The sequence below is a fragment of the Dermacentor andersoni genome, chromosome 8, assembly GCF_023375885.2.
Source record: "Dermacentor andersoni chromosome 8, qqDerAnde1_hic_scaffold, whole genome shotgun sequence".
Taxonomy (NCBI): Eukaryota; Metazoa; Arthropoda; class Arachnida; order Ixodida; family Ixodidae; genus Dermacentor; species Dermacentor andersoni.
In genome coordinates, this window is record NC_092821.1 from 110,477,460 (window position 1) to 110,496,679 (window position 19,220).

General features: G+C 49.8%; 1 protein-coding gene across 1 annotated transcript in view; it reads left to right on the plus strand.

Moving 5' to 3' along the window:
- Positions 1–4,207, plus strand: part of LOC126529456 (fatty acid synthase-like) — a 112,287-nt gene extending 108,080 nt beyond the window's left edge. Inside the window, exons 27-28 of the mRNA XM_072284111.1 lie at positions 370–627; positions 4,094–4,207. Of these exons, the coding sequence (XP_072140212.1) occupies positions 370–627; positions 4,094–4,207 (372 nt within the window). The remainder of the gene's footprint in view (positions 1–369; positions 628–4,093) is intronic.
- Positions 4,208–19,220: the final 15,013 nt, after the last annotated feature.

Here is a 19,220-nt window from a genome sequence, read left to right on the forward strand (position 1 = left end):
AGTCACTATTAACACTTTCAGCGTCATTGATGTGCCGGTACGTTTCGGCGTTTCTGCCGCGCCATGTTCTTTCTCTTTAATGTTACTTTTGTGAAATAGGACAGTGAGAACCACATTAAGTGAGTATTTGTGATTATCCGCGCAGCTTATTTTTATGTCTGCACAACGAGAAATAGATATCTGTGTGGGTTTTATAATATCGGAGAAAAACCGCAGACGCTAGGGATGTGTCATCTCCGAAAAAAACTCAACACTGCAATGTTTAAGTGGTCCAGAATAGTACTCAAGTTTGTCAGTGTGAGAAAAGGTTACGATGCAACACAGATGGCCTTGTGGTTCATTAGGTGTTCTCGTGCCGTTCACAATTAGGTCCGCAACCAGTTGGACCAGTGCGCGAATCGGGGCGCCAAGGAAGAAGCCGTTGCTGACATCCTCTTCAAGGCGTTCCCGAAACTGCGCTCAAGCCGACAGGATGTGGTCACGGCTATGCGAGCCTTCTACGAGTTCGTCGCCGTCGCTACCGACTACGAGCCCCATGCGAAGTTCCAGGGCAACGTCGTGCTAGTCAAGGCGTCAAGTCCGGGCAAGTCGACGAGGCAATTGCCCGCCGACTACGGCCTCTCCCAGGTGAGTTAAATGCTTTATCTTTACTTGGGGCGCGTTTGTTCAATGGCGGTGGCGGTAGAAACATTTTATTCAAGAAGTTAATAAGAGAGTTGTGAGCCCGCGCGCTTCCTGTCAGCATTGCTGTACGGAACAGAAAACTCCCAGTTTCGTCCGAAAGGCGAAGCATTGATAGCGATAGCAAAGTACAGTGTATCAGGCAATTACGCGAATTAAGGTTCGTACTTCTTATGGATCGTGTAAATTGGAGTAAACATTCGCTTACTAACTAAATTAACAAGCATGTTGTCTCACGCGCACAGGCCAACATGTACGTATCTCGCTCAATGACAACGAAGACAACTCTCACAACGTAAGCCTTATAAACAGGGATGGCAGCGGTACTAGTGGCATAGCATCCGCTTCAAATATTGGAGGTGCTAGGTTTCATTCCTCGTGCCGCCGGGAAAACCGCCTGTTCTTCTAATGGGTAGATATTCCCCCAGTCTGGGGCACGGCTACTTGTGGGTGTGTACATCTCGATAGGTGGCCGATAGGGGTAATCTGCGTGGTCTCTGGGTATCCTTTGTTCAACCAGAAGCAGCCCTGATGAAAAGCATCCACCGCGTCTGTGGGAGGTAGACTAACGCTGGCGCCTGTACCTACCGGTGAAACAGGCACATACATGTTCCTGACCAGGGGCTCGGCCATTGTGAGACCTGAACGCTTGGAACGAAGCGTTTGACCCAAACCCGAGGGCACCCCCCCCCCCCCCCCCCCCGTAATAGGTGTATTGGAACGACACAAGGGAAATTAACGCCGAGGGAGCGGGCCAAACCTTGGTTTTCCAGTCTCCTGGGTCGCGGCCTGCTAACACTGCGCAGGAAGCAAGGCTGTCCCGGCTGTCGTTACGTTTCTTATCCCGTTCTGCCGTGCAACAGGCTGACGAAGCAGCACGAAGGCAGCTTCGTGCACTTCGGAAACTTGTCATCACATGACCTCCAACTCCAGGCGCGCTGGGACAGTGCAAGCGAAGCTGCCAGGCATCTCGGCCTGGGGCAGATCGCCTCCTAGATACGGCGCGCAGGCTGTGCATGCGTTCAGCCGTGCAGACAGCCATTCGCAGCACGACAGGGGCTGCGACTTTACAATTGCTAGCAAATCCAACCGGTCGTGGCATTTCCGGGGGCGCTGGACGTTTGTGCGCCTACGCTAGTAAGAGCGGATGTGACGGAGAACATGTGAGGGCTTTTGGTCCTTGTATATATGTGACTGTGCCTAGGCACTACGGAGGAGACGTTTATTTGCGTGTGTTGCATGCGTTTATCGCTATAGGCGTGGCGGAATTGTGCAGTGGGGTCGTGTTTGTTTACGCTCGGACGCTGGCTGACGGTGCGGTGAAACAGGTGAAGCAGCGGGCACTGGACGGCTCATTTGGCGATCGCTGTGTCGGACACACTCTGTCGCGCCTGCGACGCTCGTGCTAAGTCAGTCGTGCCAGATCACACCTTTACCGGTGACACTCGACGTCCCTGCAACCGCTATGAGAATACGCCGCGCCCCCTAAGGCGCTTTACACTAACCTAATCTAGCCTAACTTTAACATAAGTTAACGAGGTCGAGACACAAGTTCAATAATCGCCGCGATGTAACCGCTGTGAGAATACGGTGCACCACCCTAATGCCTTTTACGCTAACCTAGCCTAACCTAACCTAACGCGGACGAGACGCGAAGGCTCACGATCATCACGGCGAATCCTCACGGCGTGACATCAGGCAGTCGCGTTCAAGCGTGGTTGCTACGACGCTGTGTTTATTTCTCTCAAGGGGGTCAACTAAAAAAAATGCCCTTGATGAGTCTCGGACAGCAGTATACGAAAAGCCTGCCAAGAGCGAAGACACTTCTCCAGGAGAGCAGGCCCGGCATCCACTACGGCCCCTATTGCTCACCCAGGAAAATCAGTTAGGTTTTTTTTATGAAGGTAGAGTGCCGAAAGGCGCGACAAAGTTGTAATCCAGCATGACTGACTCAGCACCAGCGCCGCACGCGCGAGGAAGTCTGTGCGACGTACCTTTAGACACAGCGATAACCAAATGGGGCATCAGTGCCCGCTGCTTCACCTGCTTCGGCGCACCGGCAGCCAGTGTCCGAGCGTAAAGACACTGGACCCCACTCCGCAATGCCAGCACGCCTAGGTACAAATGCATTCAACACGCGCAAAGAAACTTTTCCTATCGTAGTTCCTAGACCGACTCATATATTCAAGGAGCCAAAAACCCCCGATTTTCTCTCTCGCACCTGCGCAGAAACATTGAGCACCTCGTAAAATGCGACCGGGCTAGAGGAGGAGACGCGCTCTCACCTGAGCCCTTCTCGCGCTCGCTTGATCTCGTTACCACGTGCTCACCTCCGTCCCCCACACGCGCGCTTGATCACGCGACCTTCAAAATTGGGCACGCATCAAGCCACAACCCTTCTCGGCTCACCCTCACGCTCTTTCCCTCGCAGCCACAGCACACGGCGCACGTTGCACGACGGGATGTTTTCGCACTTGGACTTCCTAATGGACAGTCAATATATCGACAGTCTATGCTAAATTTAGCCTGAAGCAATCTTATGATCGCTATTCCAATAGCAAATGTAGTATGGCTCGGTCACCCCTGCAAACTGCGTAGAGCAGTAGTGGTCGTGATGGCTCAGATGCTATGGTTTTCAGCCGCTGCGCACAAGGCCACGGGTGCGTTTGGCGGCTGGAGCTGACGCCATCCGGCGGGCGCTGAATTCAAAAACGCACTTGTGCTGTGACTTTGGCGCATCGTTAGTGTGACTCCGGGTATCCAACTGAATCTGGCGCCCGCCACTATTATTTATAGACGTTGTGGTCGTATTAGACGGCAAACCACAGCTAGCAATTAGCCGTAAGAAGTCGAGCTTCTAGTATCATTGAGACGCATTCTTGTCGATGTGGCACTTCTTCCATGCTTTTGACCAGAAAAAGGAAACACGAACCTGAGATGCAGCTTGAGTGGGAATACTCTGCGAAAAAGCGCTTGATAAAAATATCAGGCTGCGGCGTGAGAGACGAGCGTTGTACCGTCATGGTGATCCTGCGGCTTCTAAACGCCGCAAAAAAATGGCACAGGTAAAATTACGCTGTTTTACTCCAGGCCAGAATCCTCGACGGCATGTGCCACCTTCAGGTGGAGGGGGGCGGGGGAGGTGGAATGTTGCACGTGATACAAGCAAACATGCAGGCGGTGAAACCGCAGCTAGCCATTGCCTGCGATTTCAGTGATTGATTCTAAAAGGGATCGGACACAGTCCAAGGAGTAATAGATGCGCGCGTTTGAAAGCGTATACGGGCTTTTCTACATCCGGATGTTACTGAAACATTGCGCAGATCCCAGATGTCTCTTTTAATTAGAAAAAGACGGATATCGACGCTGTTGCTGACACATTTCTTTTTATTCCTCTTACGAAACCTCCCAGTGCATTGACGGAAGAGTCGAGGTCAAGATTGTCGACGGCGCTCATGAGAACTTCGTGCTGGACCCAGGAGCTCGGGAATGTGCAGCCATCATCACTCAGCAGATTATGGGCTGAAACATAGTCGTCACAGTGAAGTCACACACACACAAGAAGGGGTGAAAATTAAAAAAAAGACGATATTTCCTTTTGCCTTCCGTCTTAAGACATTTTTTTTAATTTACTCGAAAGAAACATGGCGTACGAGTACGGCATCAGCTGCTCCTACTTTCACGCACAATATGCAACACATATCCACAGCGAAGCCGCGGAAAAAAAAATTTCATACAAAGCCTAAAGTATAACTGTGTATATGTTTCGGCAGAGTAATTATTTTCTTCTTTCTTGCATCGGCGGAGGTGGCTCATTGGCTGTGTCACTTTATACTGCTGAGCACAACTTCTCGTGTTCCTAGCCGCGGCGGCCGTATTCTGATACAGGCGGAATGCCATTACTCTTTTGTACTTACGCATAAGCGCGCGTTTGAAGAACCTCAAGTGGTAGAAAGTACTCGGAGGTCGTCCCGGTACTGCGACCGGGATGACGCTGTGTTTTTCTCCCTCCTTTCTTTTTGGTGTCTCCCTTCCCCACCCCCGGACGCTGAGCCATATTGTGCAAAGGGCTTCACCCCGAAATAGCACCCTCCTCAATCACCCTTTCTCTGCCGAGTCGTTGTCGGTGTCAACCGTCATCGTCAAGCCACCTGCTCATCCTCAGCTTCACTCAAAGTTTTGCTAGTACAACTGCTGGAAAGGAAGAGCTTTGCTGGAAGTCAGGTCGTGAATCTACGAGGCTGGGCACAATGCAGTTGTGCGTCTGTTTTTTAATGCGAATAGCATTATTCGCATTGCCTGACCAACATCCTTTCCAGCCGCCTATCAAACAGTTTGTTGTGAGTCGAACACCGAAGACTGTTCGGTGTAAAAATGGGGGTGGTACTGAAGATAGTGCAGTAAAAAGACCGAATATGGGCCATTTCCGAAGGTCATTAGAGTAGAAAAAGCAGAGAAATAGAGGAATTAAAGAGATACGAGAACACCTGTGTGCGTCCCGCACCGCCACGTATTTCCATTGACCCGACACGCAGTCCAAGGACCAGGGGGGAGGAGGCCCATGTCCAGGAGGCATCTTAGGCGGCAGTCCCACAGCAACAGTCCTTAGCCGACGGTGCCACCCAAAAGAGTGGCATGTTACGCTCACCTGTGTAAGAGACCAAAATAAAACAAGTTAATTATCAATTCAACTCAGGCTCCTCAAAGTCATTCGGTACACTTCAGCCAACGACAAGGTCGGGGGCACTTCGATATCAGTCCAGATGACCTAGGTCACACTGTACATCAGCCAGAGATGGTGTGAAATGTGACCTAGATGATCTGGGCTGGGACGCCACAGCAATAGAAGGCAGAATGGTGCAACCGTCAGTGCCCACCCCAAAGTTAAGCCTAGACATGATGCCAGTGAGTGAATTTGAACCAGAGGCATAGTCACGGATATCATACTTGAAACGGCAGGAGATATTCTTCGCTGTTAACAACGCACAATAAGAAAAAAATCCAAGCCCCTTTCTTAAAGAAATATGATTGAACGCGACGCTTTCTCTCAGTGCAAACTGAATCAAAGTCCAAAGCCAACGACCACGCAACAAACCCAAGGAGTGCTGACACCAACCCGATGCTATGCATATGTGATTTGATTGCTTGTTTAGGATTGTATTTTTTGAACGTTGAAGTTGAATGAATCCACGCTTCGTTAAATTACGCAGCCCCTTGCGATTGATGAACGTTCACGGGCGTCTGACACGATACGATCCCGCGTATCGGTAACGGCATCCAGAAGGGATGCGCATCCGTCGACAATGCGATCCGAGCGTGCACATCGATGAGACGAAAGCCAGACGTCCTGGCCACGCTGATCGCGAGGTTCGCACGCGGGGGAACGCGGCCAAACTCCGGCGACTCGACGAGGAACCACCTGAAAAGTTGCGTCCCTTCAGGTGGTTGAATGAAAAGGAACACCGACAGCGAGAACGAATATTTTCATATTCAGCCAGATCGCCACAGAACGACGCAAGTTCCTGAGCAGTTGGGCTCTTTCCCACCGATTTGATTCCAACATTGGCCCCACTCAAACGTGTTCGGAAAATGCACGCCATTACTGAAAGCACGACATACGGGAGCGCTTTGACCGCCGCCATTCCGCCCGCAACGCACGTCAAATTTAGTTCAGACCCTCGTCTGCCAGATAGCTATGGAATGCACCCCACTTCCTTGTCAAGAACGTTGTTTTTTACGCGATTAGTCTCAGTCAGTATGTTTTACAAGCGGCTGCTCGCAGCCCGCGAGCATAGTTTGTACGTTTCAACCGACGCGATATGCCACTGGGCGCGTTTCGCCAGATTTTAACTCAACCGGTCGCTTGAAAGCTGCGCACGCGGTTGGTATGCGAGCGCTGCAAGTTGTATGCCGAGGGCCTCCTCGCTTATACCTGTCAGAGTGAGTGCACGACTAACGATGCCTGTCCGCCAGAAACGACGAGCCCGTACAAACCACTTTCCGTGCAAACTTTTTTTCTTCGCGAACCGTAAGCACTGTGGCTCGCGCATTGTTAGAGAGGGGAGGGGTGGGGGGTGCGAACTCCGGTCGATGCGCTTGAAACTTTGAACAAGCACGCTTCGGCGGACGCAGCCACCGAGCCGTGCTGATCGGATTCGCATAACTGAGTGACGCGGCTCATATCAAGGCATTTCGGCGTGTGTGCGCGTCTCGCCAGTGCGAGTATAGTTTTAATTAAGATAGTGCCTTTCAGGGACCTATTTACACAGTGTCGTCGGCGGTGTACCTATAACTCGGGTCACGGAGAATGCCGAGGCTAAAACGTGTTTAACTCTGTAGGGAGCGCTAGAAACCTGCACGTTGAGGTACGCATGCACGGTTGAGTGGCCCGACGCGATGGCGCTGTGTGGGATCGACACGCCTGCACTGCATTCGCATGTTGTACAAGCAGTCTTCTCGTACGAGCAACATTCGCGTCTACGACAAAGCAGGAATAATTGATAGTTTGTATACGGGCGTGTGATTTAATTGTTTGGCTAGTGCTTTCCTATAAAGCTAACAGTGTGCGAAACGAAATTCGGGACTACGTTAGGTTAACGGGTAATAGCTGGGAACACTGCTAACACTCGCTAACGAGGTATAATTTCTTTTTACTCCTTTATTTTTTGCTAATTCCCTGTATCCTCCCCTCATGCAGTACTACTTCGTGAGCCTGTGAGGTAAATAAATAAATAAATAAATAAATACTGTTACCCTGCAGATAAGCTTTACGTTTTTATGCTTATAGGTACATGTGAGAGTGACACTGCGGACACGTGCACAGGTTCCTGAATGAAATATGTGTATCTTGCTTGCTTTCCAAAAATAAAAAGTTGGCAGTCTGCCCTGGTGGTGTGGTGCGCGTGTTTCTTTCTGGTGTCCTCGTTTGTTTTACCACAGTTATAATAAACGTGTCAAGCTGTGAACCAACTATCCCGCCAGAACGTCCTACTGTAGTCCTGCGGCAACCATTCGACAGGCGCTGGAGGTGATTTGATTACCAGAAGTGCTTTGTGCGTGCGGGAATCCGCTGTGGCTGCTTAGTTTCTTTGGTGTTGCGCTGCTAATCGCGAGGTCGCGGGATCGATTCCCGGCCACGGCGGCCAAATTTAGATGGGAGCGAAATGCAAAGACACCCGTGTATTTCGATTAGGGTGCAGGTGGTCAAAATTAATCTGGAGTCCCCCACTACGGCGTGCCTCATAATCTGATCGTGGTTTTGGCACGCAAAATCCCGTACATTAATTAATTGCCTTCTACGGGGCAATTCTATCTTTCCAATTTTTCGAGTGATGGTTTAATCGCGCTCGCTCTGTTCATGTGGCACTCAGAAACAACAGGAAAGCAGGTATTGTGCTGCTGCACGCACCTTCCCGAGGGACCGCGTATCACGGCCACCACCCTTGTTCGACTACAAGTTAATTTGACCTGCTTCACTGCCGGATCGTGGGAGTCAGCGCTGCACTAATATATACACACACACATATATATATATATATATATATATATATATATATATATATATATATATATATATATATATATATATATATATATTCACCTACTTCTGACGCCTACGGCAGCAAGGATAATCCCCATGCGCTGTCAAGGTTTGCGAGTGGTGGCGCTGGCTAACACTCCCAGGACTGGTTCTAGTAGTAATGCGAAGACGTGTTGAGAGAAAAGAGGTAAGGAAAGCGGAGAGGGGGGAGGGGGGCGCGATGGCCAATAAGGGTGCGGGGAAGCCGAGTGACGCCACTGATGACGCGGTTACGATCCCGTCCAACATCGGATAAAGTTTAAAGGATATTTTATTCTTGTCATTGAATAGGCGGCACATATACAGTGTACACACTCAGTGGACCCAAGTTGGCATCAAAAGCCAGCTCAAGATTACGGGACGCAAACAGCTCGCCTACCCAAGAAGTATGGCCTGCACTACTACGCACGCGAACAGCTCAAGCGTACCGAAGCGCTAGGGGGTCCCCAGCTGACATTTCTTCTTGGGAACAATACTGGCGTAAGATCTCTTTGTAAATACGGGCCCAAATTTTGCATGGAATTGACCCAGGTACTTACGTACTTACATCTATCTATACGTATGAGGCCATGGACAGCTCTCCACTAGTTTTACATCCGCTGTCGCTCTTGAAAGCGTCGCCAGCCGTAATCCACTCGGCCAGCCGAGACGCCGATTAGGAGCTTCTTGAAGCCTTCCTCGATTTCATCCGGCCTCCTGTGCGTCTTTCACAACGTTAATTTCGCCTGTGTTCTTAGGTTTGACCGATTCGAAAATAAAAACGGCAGAAGATTACGATACCCACTAATGCGAAATTTGAGCGCAGCGGTATACACGTTTTCACTTTGCGATATATCGACGCAAGGGATTTGAAACCAATATCACCACAACGACTGGCATTGGGTCTTTGTCATCAGTGCCTTCGCAGAGCGAGGTGCACTTTGAGAACGCTGGCACGATGATCGGCATCGGAGCCAGGTGCGGAAGAAAACGACGACGAACGCGCGAGCAATGGCACCAGCGCGTTCGCGCGGTTCGCCGAGTGACGCCGACGGTGAAGCCAGGAGCGGGCACCTAAGAGCTGCGTTCTAAAAACCATATGAATACTTGGGGAAACTTTTGTGCAGCCAGTAATTGAATGACAGTAAAGATCCTTTAAGAAAAATTTATTTGAATTGTCGCCCAGACAGGCGAACCATGATTTCTTCATTTGTCCAAGCACTGTGCCTACTAATCTCACGATCTTCATCAGGCATACAAGGTAAAGGTAAGTGTGGAATCATTCAACCTCCGCATGTTCAGCCGGCAGTTCGATTTTTGAAGACACTTTGCAGAGGACAGGACTGCTGGAGGAACTTTATGGGCACATTTCCGAACATAAAGATCCTGCTTGTCGATCTCAACATTCCAAATCAATCAATCAATCAATCAATCAATCAATCAATCAATCAATCAATCAATCAATCAATCAATCAATCAATCAATCAATCAATCAATCAATCAATCAATCAATTATTTACATTGATGTTAAATATTATATTGCGAACAGAATGGAAGTCATTTCTGGTAGCAACAAATGCTTGTCACCGTCTTCGATTTGTCCTGCCTAACTCCACTGCTCGACTACGACCGACTTCTCCGGGCGTGCCGGCGCCTTTTTGTGCCGCCGTCAACGCTGGCATTCGCTGCAGACGAGCTGCTCACTGAGCGGTGGCGTCGGCTCTTGCGTCCGCTCTTTCTGCTGCGGCTGCTCTACGAGTCGCTGGTGAACGTCCCTCGGCGACTGCCTTTGTGCTTGCGGCCACCTCAGTCGCTGCGGGACGAGTGTCGGGATCTGCCACGGTTCCTCCCCCTCCTGGCGTGATGACTGCTGCCGCCGTGGAAGTGATTCCGCGAGCGGTGTCGACGGTTGGCAACAGCGGAGTTGGTATGGCTCGGGGAGGAGCTCTGTTACTGCGTCTTGAGGCTCACCCTCTGCGCCTTCCGTGAAAGTCCCATGATGGTGGACGGGACGTTCACACCGGGGTCCGGTGCTGGTTCATCTGAAGCCTTTCGAACCTCGCCTGAAGCCGTGGTGGTGATGGGTTTCGGCGTCGTCGCCGTCACAGACCGGGACCTCGTCGTTGGTGGAGACGGGTCCTTCGTGACAGGCCTCGCACGCGGCCGCTTGACGGTGGTGGCGTCCTGAGACTGACTGCCGCCATTGTCCGCAGCAGCCGGCTTCCGCTTCGCCCGGGTCGCCTTGGGCGGGGCCGTTTCCGTGTTGAATGTAGCCACTATGTATACTTCTCCTGCGTCATGGCGGCAGCAGCTTGGCGCACTCCTTCGGCCTCGTTCTTCCGTCGTCCCTCGCTCCCGCAGTCTCCCCGCCGTCGTTGTCACCATTCGGGTTGACCGGGAATGTGGTCAAAGGTTGGGCTTCAGGAGGAGCAGCACCCGTAGTGAGAGGACCGCGTCCTTGAATGGTCCAAGCGAAATCTGTTCTGGCCAGTCGAGCAGCGTTCGCGAGCCTCGTGGAACGGCGCGTTGAGCGGCGGTCTTCTTTCTCCTTCGTCTTGCCGATCTTTTCGCGAGTGCAGAGGCTGCCACCTGTGTTTCTCCGGCTATCTATGGCGACATCTGCGTTTCCTCCTGTGTTCCGGTACACGATTAAACACCACTGGATGATGATGATCATCTAATGGCATCCGCTTTGAAACGGGGCGGTGAAAAAATCGTCAACTACCCTGGTTGGTTTGATGAGGCATGCTGTGCATGCTTTTTATCTAGGATTTTCGCATACATCTCCATTTTTTTTTTCATTCAATATCTACTTGTACCGCTAGCCATGACTGAAAGAAATCTGGTCGTATCACTCTCTTTCCTGCTTTTTTTCCAGCAATACTCTAAACGTCTCTTGCTTATCTGAACTGCTGACCTGTTGACACTTCCGTCCACATGAAAACTAAACACTTCCGAAATATTTACTTTACCTGCGTTTCCCGCTGTGTCAATCCCTTGGCATTCCATTAGGCCGTGCTGAGTAGTTCCCGGGTCTATAGGTGACACCACCTATAGGTGAGGCGTGTGCAGCATACACACGCCTCACCTATTTACGAATATTTTTTCTGGTATGTTTTTGTCCTTAGGCAGCCGGCTCGACCCACAAATAGCAAGGCACTGCGCTTTGTGTTATCCTTTAGATTTTCCCTTGTAATTTCTTTCTTCTCATTATTGCAAATCTCCACGCTCCTTTTTGTTTCCATTATTTCCATCAAGTTAGCTGTCGCTGTTTCTCTCACTGTCTTTCTGATGACTCCTGGTTGTCTATATATACGATTTTAATTACCTTGTATTTGGTTGCGAACTTTATTGTCAACTCGTAGTTTAATTGAAAGGTCGTAATTCCAGATTGCTCTGTGATAAACTCGAGACCTAGATTTGTCGCTGCATTGCCACAGATATTCGCAAGTGGCTGTATATCTCTTTTATTGTCAGCTAGTAGCACTATGTTATCTGAATCCCTCAGTCCAGGGAGTTTCTGTTGCACCATAGGTCCATTACCCATGCAGGATAAATCGAACCTTAATTCGCTCTTATCGAGCTGTTTGCCAATGACCTGAACATAAAGCGTGAACATCAGACGAGACAGAGGCCGTCCTCGCTTTGCTCCTTGGTGAATTCACACTACTTCCTTGCCTTTTCAACCTTCCCACACAAATTGTACTCGATTGTCTCTATATGTCTCCCTTAGCAGATCTAGGAAATCTTCCTCTGTGCCTTCGTGTTTAAGAATATCTTATAACGTACCATTGTACTTCGCGCTAAGGACATCTGCGCAGTCTACGTTGTCATACGCTACATTAATATATAGAAATGCTATCGATAAAGGTCTATTCTGATTTATTGAAATTTCTGTGCACTGAGTTAATACAAACATGGTATCCTGTAAGCTTCTGCCTTGCCGGAACCTATTCTTGCGCTCTCCATACACCTCGACAGTCACAATTTTATGGCTTCCATTGGCATTCTTTATATCTCCGATATTACTGTGACTGGCCTTTATGAGATTATCTTATCCTTGTCACATATATGCCTTTGTAGATGAGGTTCATCTTGCTTTTATGCCATCCAACAGGAATTTTATTCGTTTGATTCACATCTCGAGTCAGTCATGACTTGAGTCAGCAGTGTCTTGCTCTGTGGACCGAGTTTGTTTTTTTATTAGCCGTATTGTGATTTCATTGGGTCTTGCTGCCGTGTTATTGGGAATTTCTTTTGCTTTTTTTCCAGTAAAAGCTTTCTATGTTACATTTTTATCTCTCAGGCTTCTCTGCTGTTGCTCTTATTGCGACGGCAGAGCGCATCCCCGCGGCCCTTGTCGATACACTGTGACGCTACCGCGTCGATGTTCGAAACCCAACACGCGACATGGTGTCAGAAGTGGCCGGTTGAAGGTGTTCGTCTGCTTTCATCGGTCGAATGCTAAGCAAGATGGCCAACGAGCCACGTGCGTTCTATTTGAGGTTGTTCGGCATATCCCTACGGCATGGAGGGAAGAAACAAATAGGAGAGGCCCTGCCGTATCATTTATTAAGTCGGAAATGCAGCCATGTTGGTGTGCCATCTCCCTTTGCACCTCCAATGAGCTCACCGGAGCAGATAGCCAGAACTTTTAACGTGCATTGTTACGAGCGGCTTCAAGCCTGTGCTGTCGAAGTGCGTCAGAACAATGTCTACGAAACGTCTGTAAATGTTTTAGTGAAGCAGAACGCACTCCGGTGCTTTTCCGTGGCACGTTGAATAATACGACAGGTACCCGCGCCTTGATTACTTGAGTACTCTTGTCTAATGCTGGATGACACCCACACTCGTAGACCATAAATACAACTTTCAAGCTTACACACCACGCTCTAAAGCCAGCTTGTCTTGCGAACAGTATGTGCTGCGAGAAAGAGACGGGTCGAAAAATCATTTCCCACTTTTCAGAGGCCGACAGCAGCAGCGATAGCTTCAGAAGCGCGGTTGCTATGGCAGCGTTGACGTTTGGGGTACAAGTCCCAGTGATCCATTGCGAAAAAGAGCACGTGACTTCCGCCACACTTTCTCAACGCGACTGTGCTGGCCGGGGCCTCTGCTACGCATTGCTTTGTCCATTCCCTACGGCAACTCGACGCATTGGACTTCAACAACGTTGCGTACGGGCCGACGTGGAAAACTCGTTACGAAGATTACACAGCCGTCTCTGGTGTTTGCCGCACTTCTGCAGAAGTACAAGAACGCACATTTCCATATTGTGTAAGCCCTGAAAGTCCCCCCCCCCCCCCCCCCCCGCCCCTCCGTTTTGAAACCTTTTCGCTTTGCATGGACGAACTCCGGTGCTGCAGGACTGCCGCAAAACGTTTTGACGAGCACATTGGAGAAAAAAAAATATCGAAGTTGACGAATCTTCTAGGTTACACAAGCGTTCTTAGGATCTGGGCGAAGGTGTCGATGCTTGTTACGCGGAATTATGCAGGCTAGTCATGGGTTGCAAGTACCAGGCTTCTCGAGTCGAAGAGCGTCTCGTACGCGAGAGATTCGTGGATGGCCTAAGAGACCCACCACAGAAAGCGTGAACAACCGTGGAGACAGATGACACCCTCGTTTCTGTGCTCGGCGAACTTCCGCAACTTCAGTGTATTTGCGACGTTTCTGTATGTATGTATATATATATATATATATATATTTCGGCATATCAGCACTTTCCAGTGACCCAAGTTGGGCCAATGGTAGGATTTCAACTGGGTTCCCTCATCTCACCAACACGGTGCTCATGCCTTTAGAGCATGGTTTACCCGGTGACTCGGTGGGAAAATTGTCAGAGACATCGATAGAAACATTCTGGAAAGGGCGCGAAGCATATTAAGAAGGCTGATCTCATTAAAGCCCCCCGAGCCCTCAGGTTGCGACGAACACTGAAGCGCCATCCAAAACCCAAATGAAATGCGAGCCGCGAACGACCTTCCAATTTCAAACAAATCCGTGTCACGAATAAAAGAAAAAGGAAGATCGCGTAACGCCATCAAAACACTGGCGCCGCCGGGTGTCGCCGTCCATATAAGTTATCGTAAATATAGGTAAGTAACAAAGAAAATATTTAACGACTCGCTCCATGTCATGAACTCCCCACGGGATGTTTGAGTGCAGCACCAGCTGCACGTGGCATCCAGCGCAATACGCGTGTATTTATAGGTGTTGGCTGTGCGGGCTACAGGGTGGTGGCTAGTTAACTTTCTCTATACCATTTGCGGCATTGCTTCCACTGTATTGGGGTGCTGCCTGTATGAAACAGCACGAGCAGACATTGTACGTTACGGTAAGCCAGACTGACATATGCATATTGTACCGGCTTCACTGAGTGCGCCTTCATCATTGCGTTAATGAAATTACTCTAGCTGGTATGCCAGTTAACTATGTCATTAACCCCTGATTAACTGAGGGAATTCCACACACGAATATCAGGGCGCAATAGAGGTAGGTATGACTTTTTTACAAACGCTTGAAAACATTTTAAAAATTAACCATTCTTTTTTGTTTTTAAGTGCTCTTCGATATTTACGGGCCTGCTTCCATTTACGGGCCTGCTTCCAATTTTGGCGCAAGATTTCTTGATGAATACGCGCCCAAATTTTGCATGGAAGCGACCCAGGCACTTACGTGCTTTGATGTATACGTCTGAAGGCATTGTCAGCGCTCCATGCGTTTTAAGTCCGCTGTCCCTCTTGACTGCGTTGCGGGCCGTCATCCACTAGACCGGCCGAGATGCCAATTAGGAGCTGCTTGAAGCCTTCGTCGATTGCATCCGGCTTCCTGCGCATATTTGACAATGCTAATGTTGCCTATTTTCTTAAGTTTGACGGATTAGAGAAGTTAAAAAAAAGTGCGATGACTAGGATACCCTCTGATGCGAACTTTGAGTGCAGCTGCTTAAGTGGCTTCATTTTGCTATATGTTTAGGCAAAGAAATTGAGAGCCAAATTACCGCACTGTCTGGCAGTAGGCCAGTGCCCCCATTGCCTTGGCAGAGGGAGGAGCAGTTTGGGAACGCTGGCGTGGTGATCGGCACCGTAGCCAGCTGTGGAAGAAAAAGACGATGAACGCGCGAGCGCGTTCGTTTGCGTACGCCGAGGGACCGCAACGCTCAACCCAGGAACGGACGCCTAACAGCTGCGCTCTAAAAGCCTTACTTGCAAACCTTTTTTGCAGGCAATAATTCAACAATAAAGACATTGGAAAGCAAAGTTTATTTTGAATTGTTTTCTAGACGCGCAGACCACGATTTCTTCAGTTCGCCAGGCGCTACGCCTTCTAATTTATCAATATTCATCGGCCAGACAAGACGAAGCTAATTGTGGAACCATTCAACCTCCCTACGTCCGGTGGGCAGTTCCATTTTCTAAAGGATCGTGCAAAAGTTGGGACTGCGCAGGAACGTATTGGGAACTTCTGGAAGATAAACATGGTCGTTGTGGATAAAAAAATTCAATGAATCAATAACGCAATCAATTATTTATTTATACTTCAGGTAAAATTTAAATTGGAGATTGGAGATGGGCCAATTCGCAATCCGCCCATCTCCACTGCTCGTCGACGAACGACTACTAGGGGTGCGGCGGCCCTTTCTTGTGGATTGCTTGACAATCGCGTTCGTTGCAGAAGAGCTGCTCACGGAGCAGTGACGCCGGCCCTTGCGTCCCCTCTTTCTGCCGCGGGTGCTCTCCGAGGTTGGAGCTTCCTCGGCGGCTGCCTCTGTGCTTGTGGCCACCGCTGCCGCGGCGGGACGAGGGCCTACATCAGCCACGGCTCCTTCCCCTCTTGGCGCGATGACTGCTGCCGTCGCGGGAGTGACTACGTGAGCGGTGGCGACGCTTGGCAGCGGCAGAGGTGGCATCGCTCGGGGAATAGCTCCAGGATCGCGTCTTGAGGCTAACCCTCTGAGCCTTCCGTGAGCATCCGTTGATGGTGGACGCGACGTTCACATCGGCGTCCGGTGCCGGTTCATCTGACGCCTTTGGTACGTCGCCTGAAGCCCTGGCGACGATGGCATTCGGCGTGGTCGGCTTCACAGACCGGGACCTCGTCGTTGGTGGAGACGGGTTTCGAGTGACAGGCCTCGCACGCGGCCGCTTGACGGCGGTGGCCTCCTGAGATGGACTGGCACCGCTGTTGGCAGCAACCGGCTTCCGCTTCGCCCGGGTCGTCTTGGGCGGGGCCGCTTCCGTCTTGAATGTATCCATTAGGTATCCATAGCCTGCGTCATGGCGGCAGCAGCTCGGCGCACTCCTTCGGCCTCGGTCCTCCGTCGGCACTCGCTCCCGCAGTCTACCCGCCGTCGTCGTCAGCATTCGGGTCGACGGGGAATGTGGTCGAAGGTTGGGCTTCAGGAGGAACAGCGCTCGCAGTTTGTGGACAGCCTCCTTCAGTGGTCCGAGCGAAATCTGTTCTGGCCAGTCGAGCAGCGTTCGCGAGCCCCGTGGAACGGCGCGTGGAGCGGCGGGTTTCTTTCTCCTTTGCCTTGGCAGTCTTATCGCGAGTGTAGAGGTCGCCACCTGTGTTTCTCTGGCTATCTGGTGGTGACACCTGCGTTCCCTCCTGCGTTCCCTTCTCATCAACAACACCACTTGTTGTTGTTGATGATGATGATCTAATGCTATCCCCTTTGAAACGGGGCGGTGAAAGATAGTCACCTTGCCTAGTTGATTTAATGAAATATGGTGTTTTTTTATCTAGGATTTCTGCATAGATCTCCTTTTTTTCCCTTCAGTATCTACCTTGTACCGCTTGCCATGACTGCAAGAAATCCGGTCGTATCAATCTCTTTCCTGCTTTTGTTTTCAGCAATAATCTAAGCGTCTCTTGCATATCTGAACTGCTGAACAGTTGACGCTTCCGTACAAGTTAAACCTAAACGCTTCTGGAATGTGTACTTTACCTACGGTTCTCACTGGGAGGGAATCTCATGGCATTCCATTAGGACGTGCTGAGTGGTTTCCGGGTTTTTGCTGCTGCATGCACATGCTTGACCTTTTTCCTAATATTTGTTCCGGTATGTTTTTGTTCTTAGGCAACTGCCTTCACTCCCAAATAGCAAGGCACTGCGCTTTGTGTTATACTTTAGATATTCCCATCTAATTCCTTTCCTCTCGTTCTTGTAAATATCTATGGTTCTTTTTGTTTCCATTACTTGGGTCAAGTTAACTGTCGCTGTTTCTCTTACTTTCTTTCTGACGGCTCCTGGTTGTCTATTTACAATTTCAGTTTCCTTGTACCGGTTGGAAACTTTCTTGTCTACTCGTATTTTCATTAAGGATCGTGATTCCAGATTGCTCTGAGGTAAACTTGAGGCCTAGATTTGTCGCTGAATTGCCAGAGATATTCGAAAGTGCCTGTATCTCTCTTTTATTATCACTATGTCTTTTATTAGCACTATGTTGCCGAATCCATGGAGCTTCTGTTGCATCTTATGTCTATTACCCATGTAGGAAAAATCGAACCTTAATTTGCTGTTTTCCGGCTGTCTGCCTATGCCCTGAACATAAAGCGTGAACATCAAAGGAGACGGAGGCCGTCTTTCCTTCAGTGCTTGGTGAATTCCCATCACTTCCTTAGATTTTGGACCTTCCTACACAACTTGGTTGTCTCTATATATTTCACTCAGCAGCTCCAGGAAATCGCCCTCTATGGCTTCGTCTTTCCGAATATCCCATAACATTTCACAGTCTAGGTTGTCATACGCTACTTCATTATATGGAAATCCTATCGATAAAGGTGTATTCTGGGCTAATGTAATTTCTGTGCAGTGAGTTAGTACAAACGTGGCATTCTCTAAGCGTCTGCCTTGCCTGAACCCATTCTAACGTTCTTCATCCACTTCGACAATCACAATTTCATGACTTCCATTGCTATTCTGTATATCACTGACGTTACTGTGACTGGCCTGTATGCTGACATGTGCCTTTGTAGATGAGGTTCATCTTGCTTTGATGCCATCCAACCAGAATTTTCTTCGTTTTAGTCACTTCTCATGTCCCTCATGTCATGAGTCAGCAGTGTCTTGCTCTGTGGACCGAGGTTATTTGATTAGCAATACATGGATTTCATCGGCTCTTACTGCCATGTTATTGGGGCATTTCCTTCTGCTTTCTTCCACTAAAAGCTTCCTATGCTAAATTTTGATCTCTCAAGCTTCTCTGCTGTTGCTGTTATTGTGGCGTCTGCAGCGCCTCCCTACGGCCCCTCTCGATACGCTGTGACTCTACCGCCTCGATGTTCGAAACCCAACACGCAACATGGTTTCAGATATGGCCGGTTGAAGGCGTTCGTCTGCTTTCGTCTGTCGAACTTTATGAAGATGACCAACGAGAAACGTTGAAGTGGGTTGAGCCTCTCGGGCGAAACGTATTACACAATCACCGATTCGCAAGCGGCATGTAGGGCTTTCTTGACAGGTCGTGATATTCCAAAAACCGCGCACTGCATTCTTTCACGTGCTCGCGAATTAACAGCACACCTCACACACAGCATTAACCTGCTCTGGACGCCTTGCCATGCCTCACTGCCGTGTAATGAACGCGCTCATGTGGCCGCTTTAGAACTCAGCCTCTGGGCAGCCCTGACAGTGAGGCGGCCAACAAAGAGCACAGTTCCCCCCCCCCCCCCCTCACATTTCGCAAGGTCGCACTGTACTACACACGCCAGCGTCAGCTGTACCAACTAAAACCCCTTAAACTTCCTAGAGTAGCGACACTCTCCTCCTGCGCCTTCACCCCTCCTCGTTTCTCCTCTCTTTCACGCTCCCTCCTCGACCGTGGCGCCGCCTACACCGCTCGAGCGTAGCAACGGCGGACACATGAGCTCCTCGCCACTCTGTCGACGCTTCTCGAGCGAAAACGGCGCTGCAACATGGCGTGAGGGCCCACGTGATACTATGAGGCCAAAAGCGACGCGGCGTCCGCCTCGG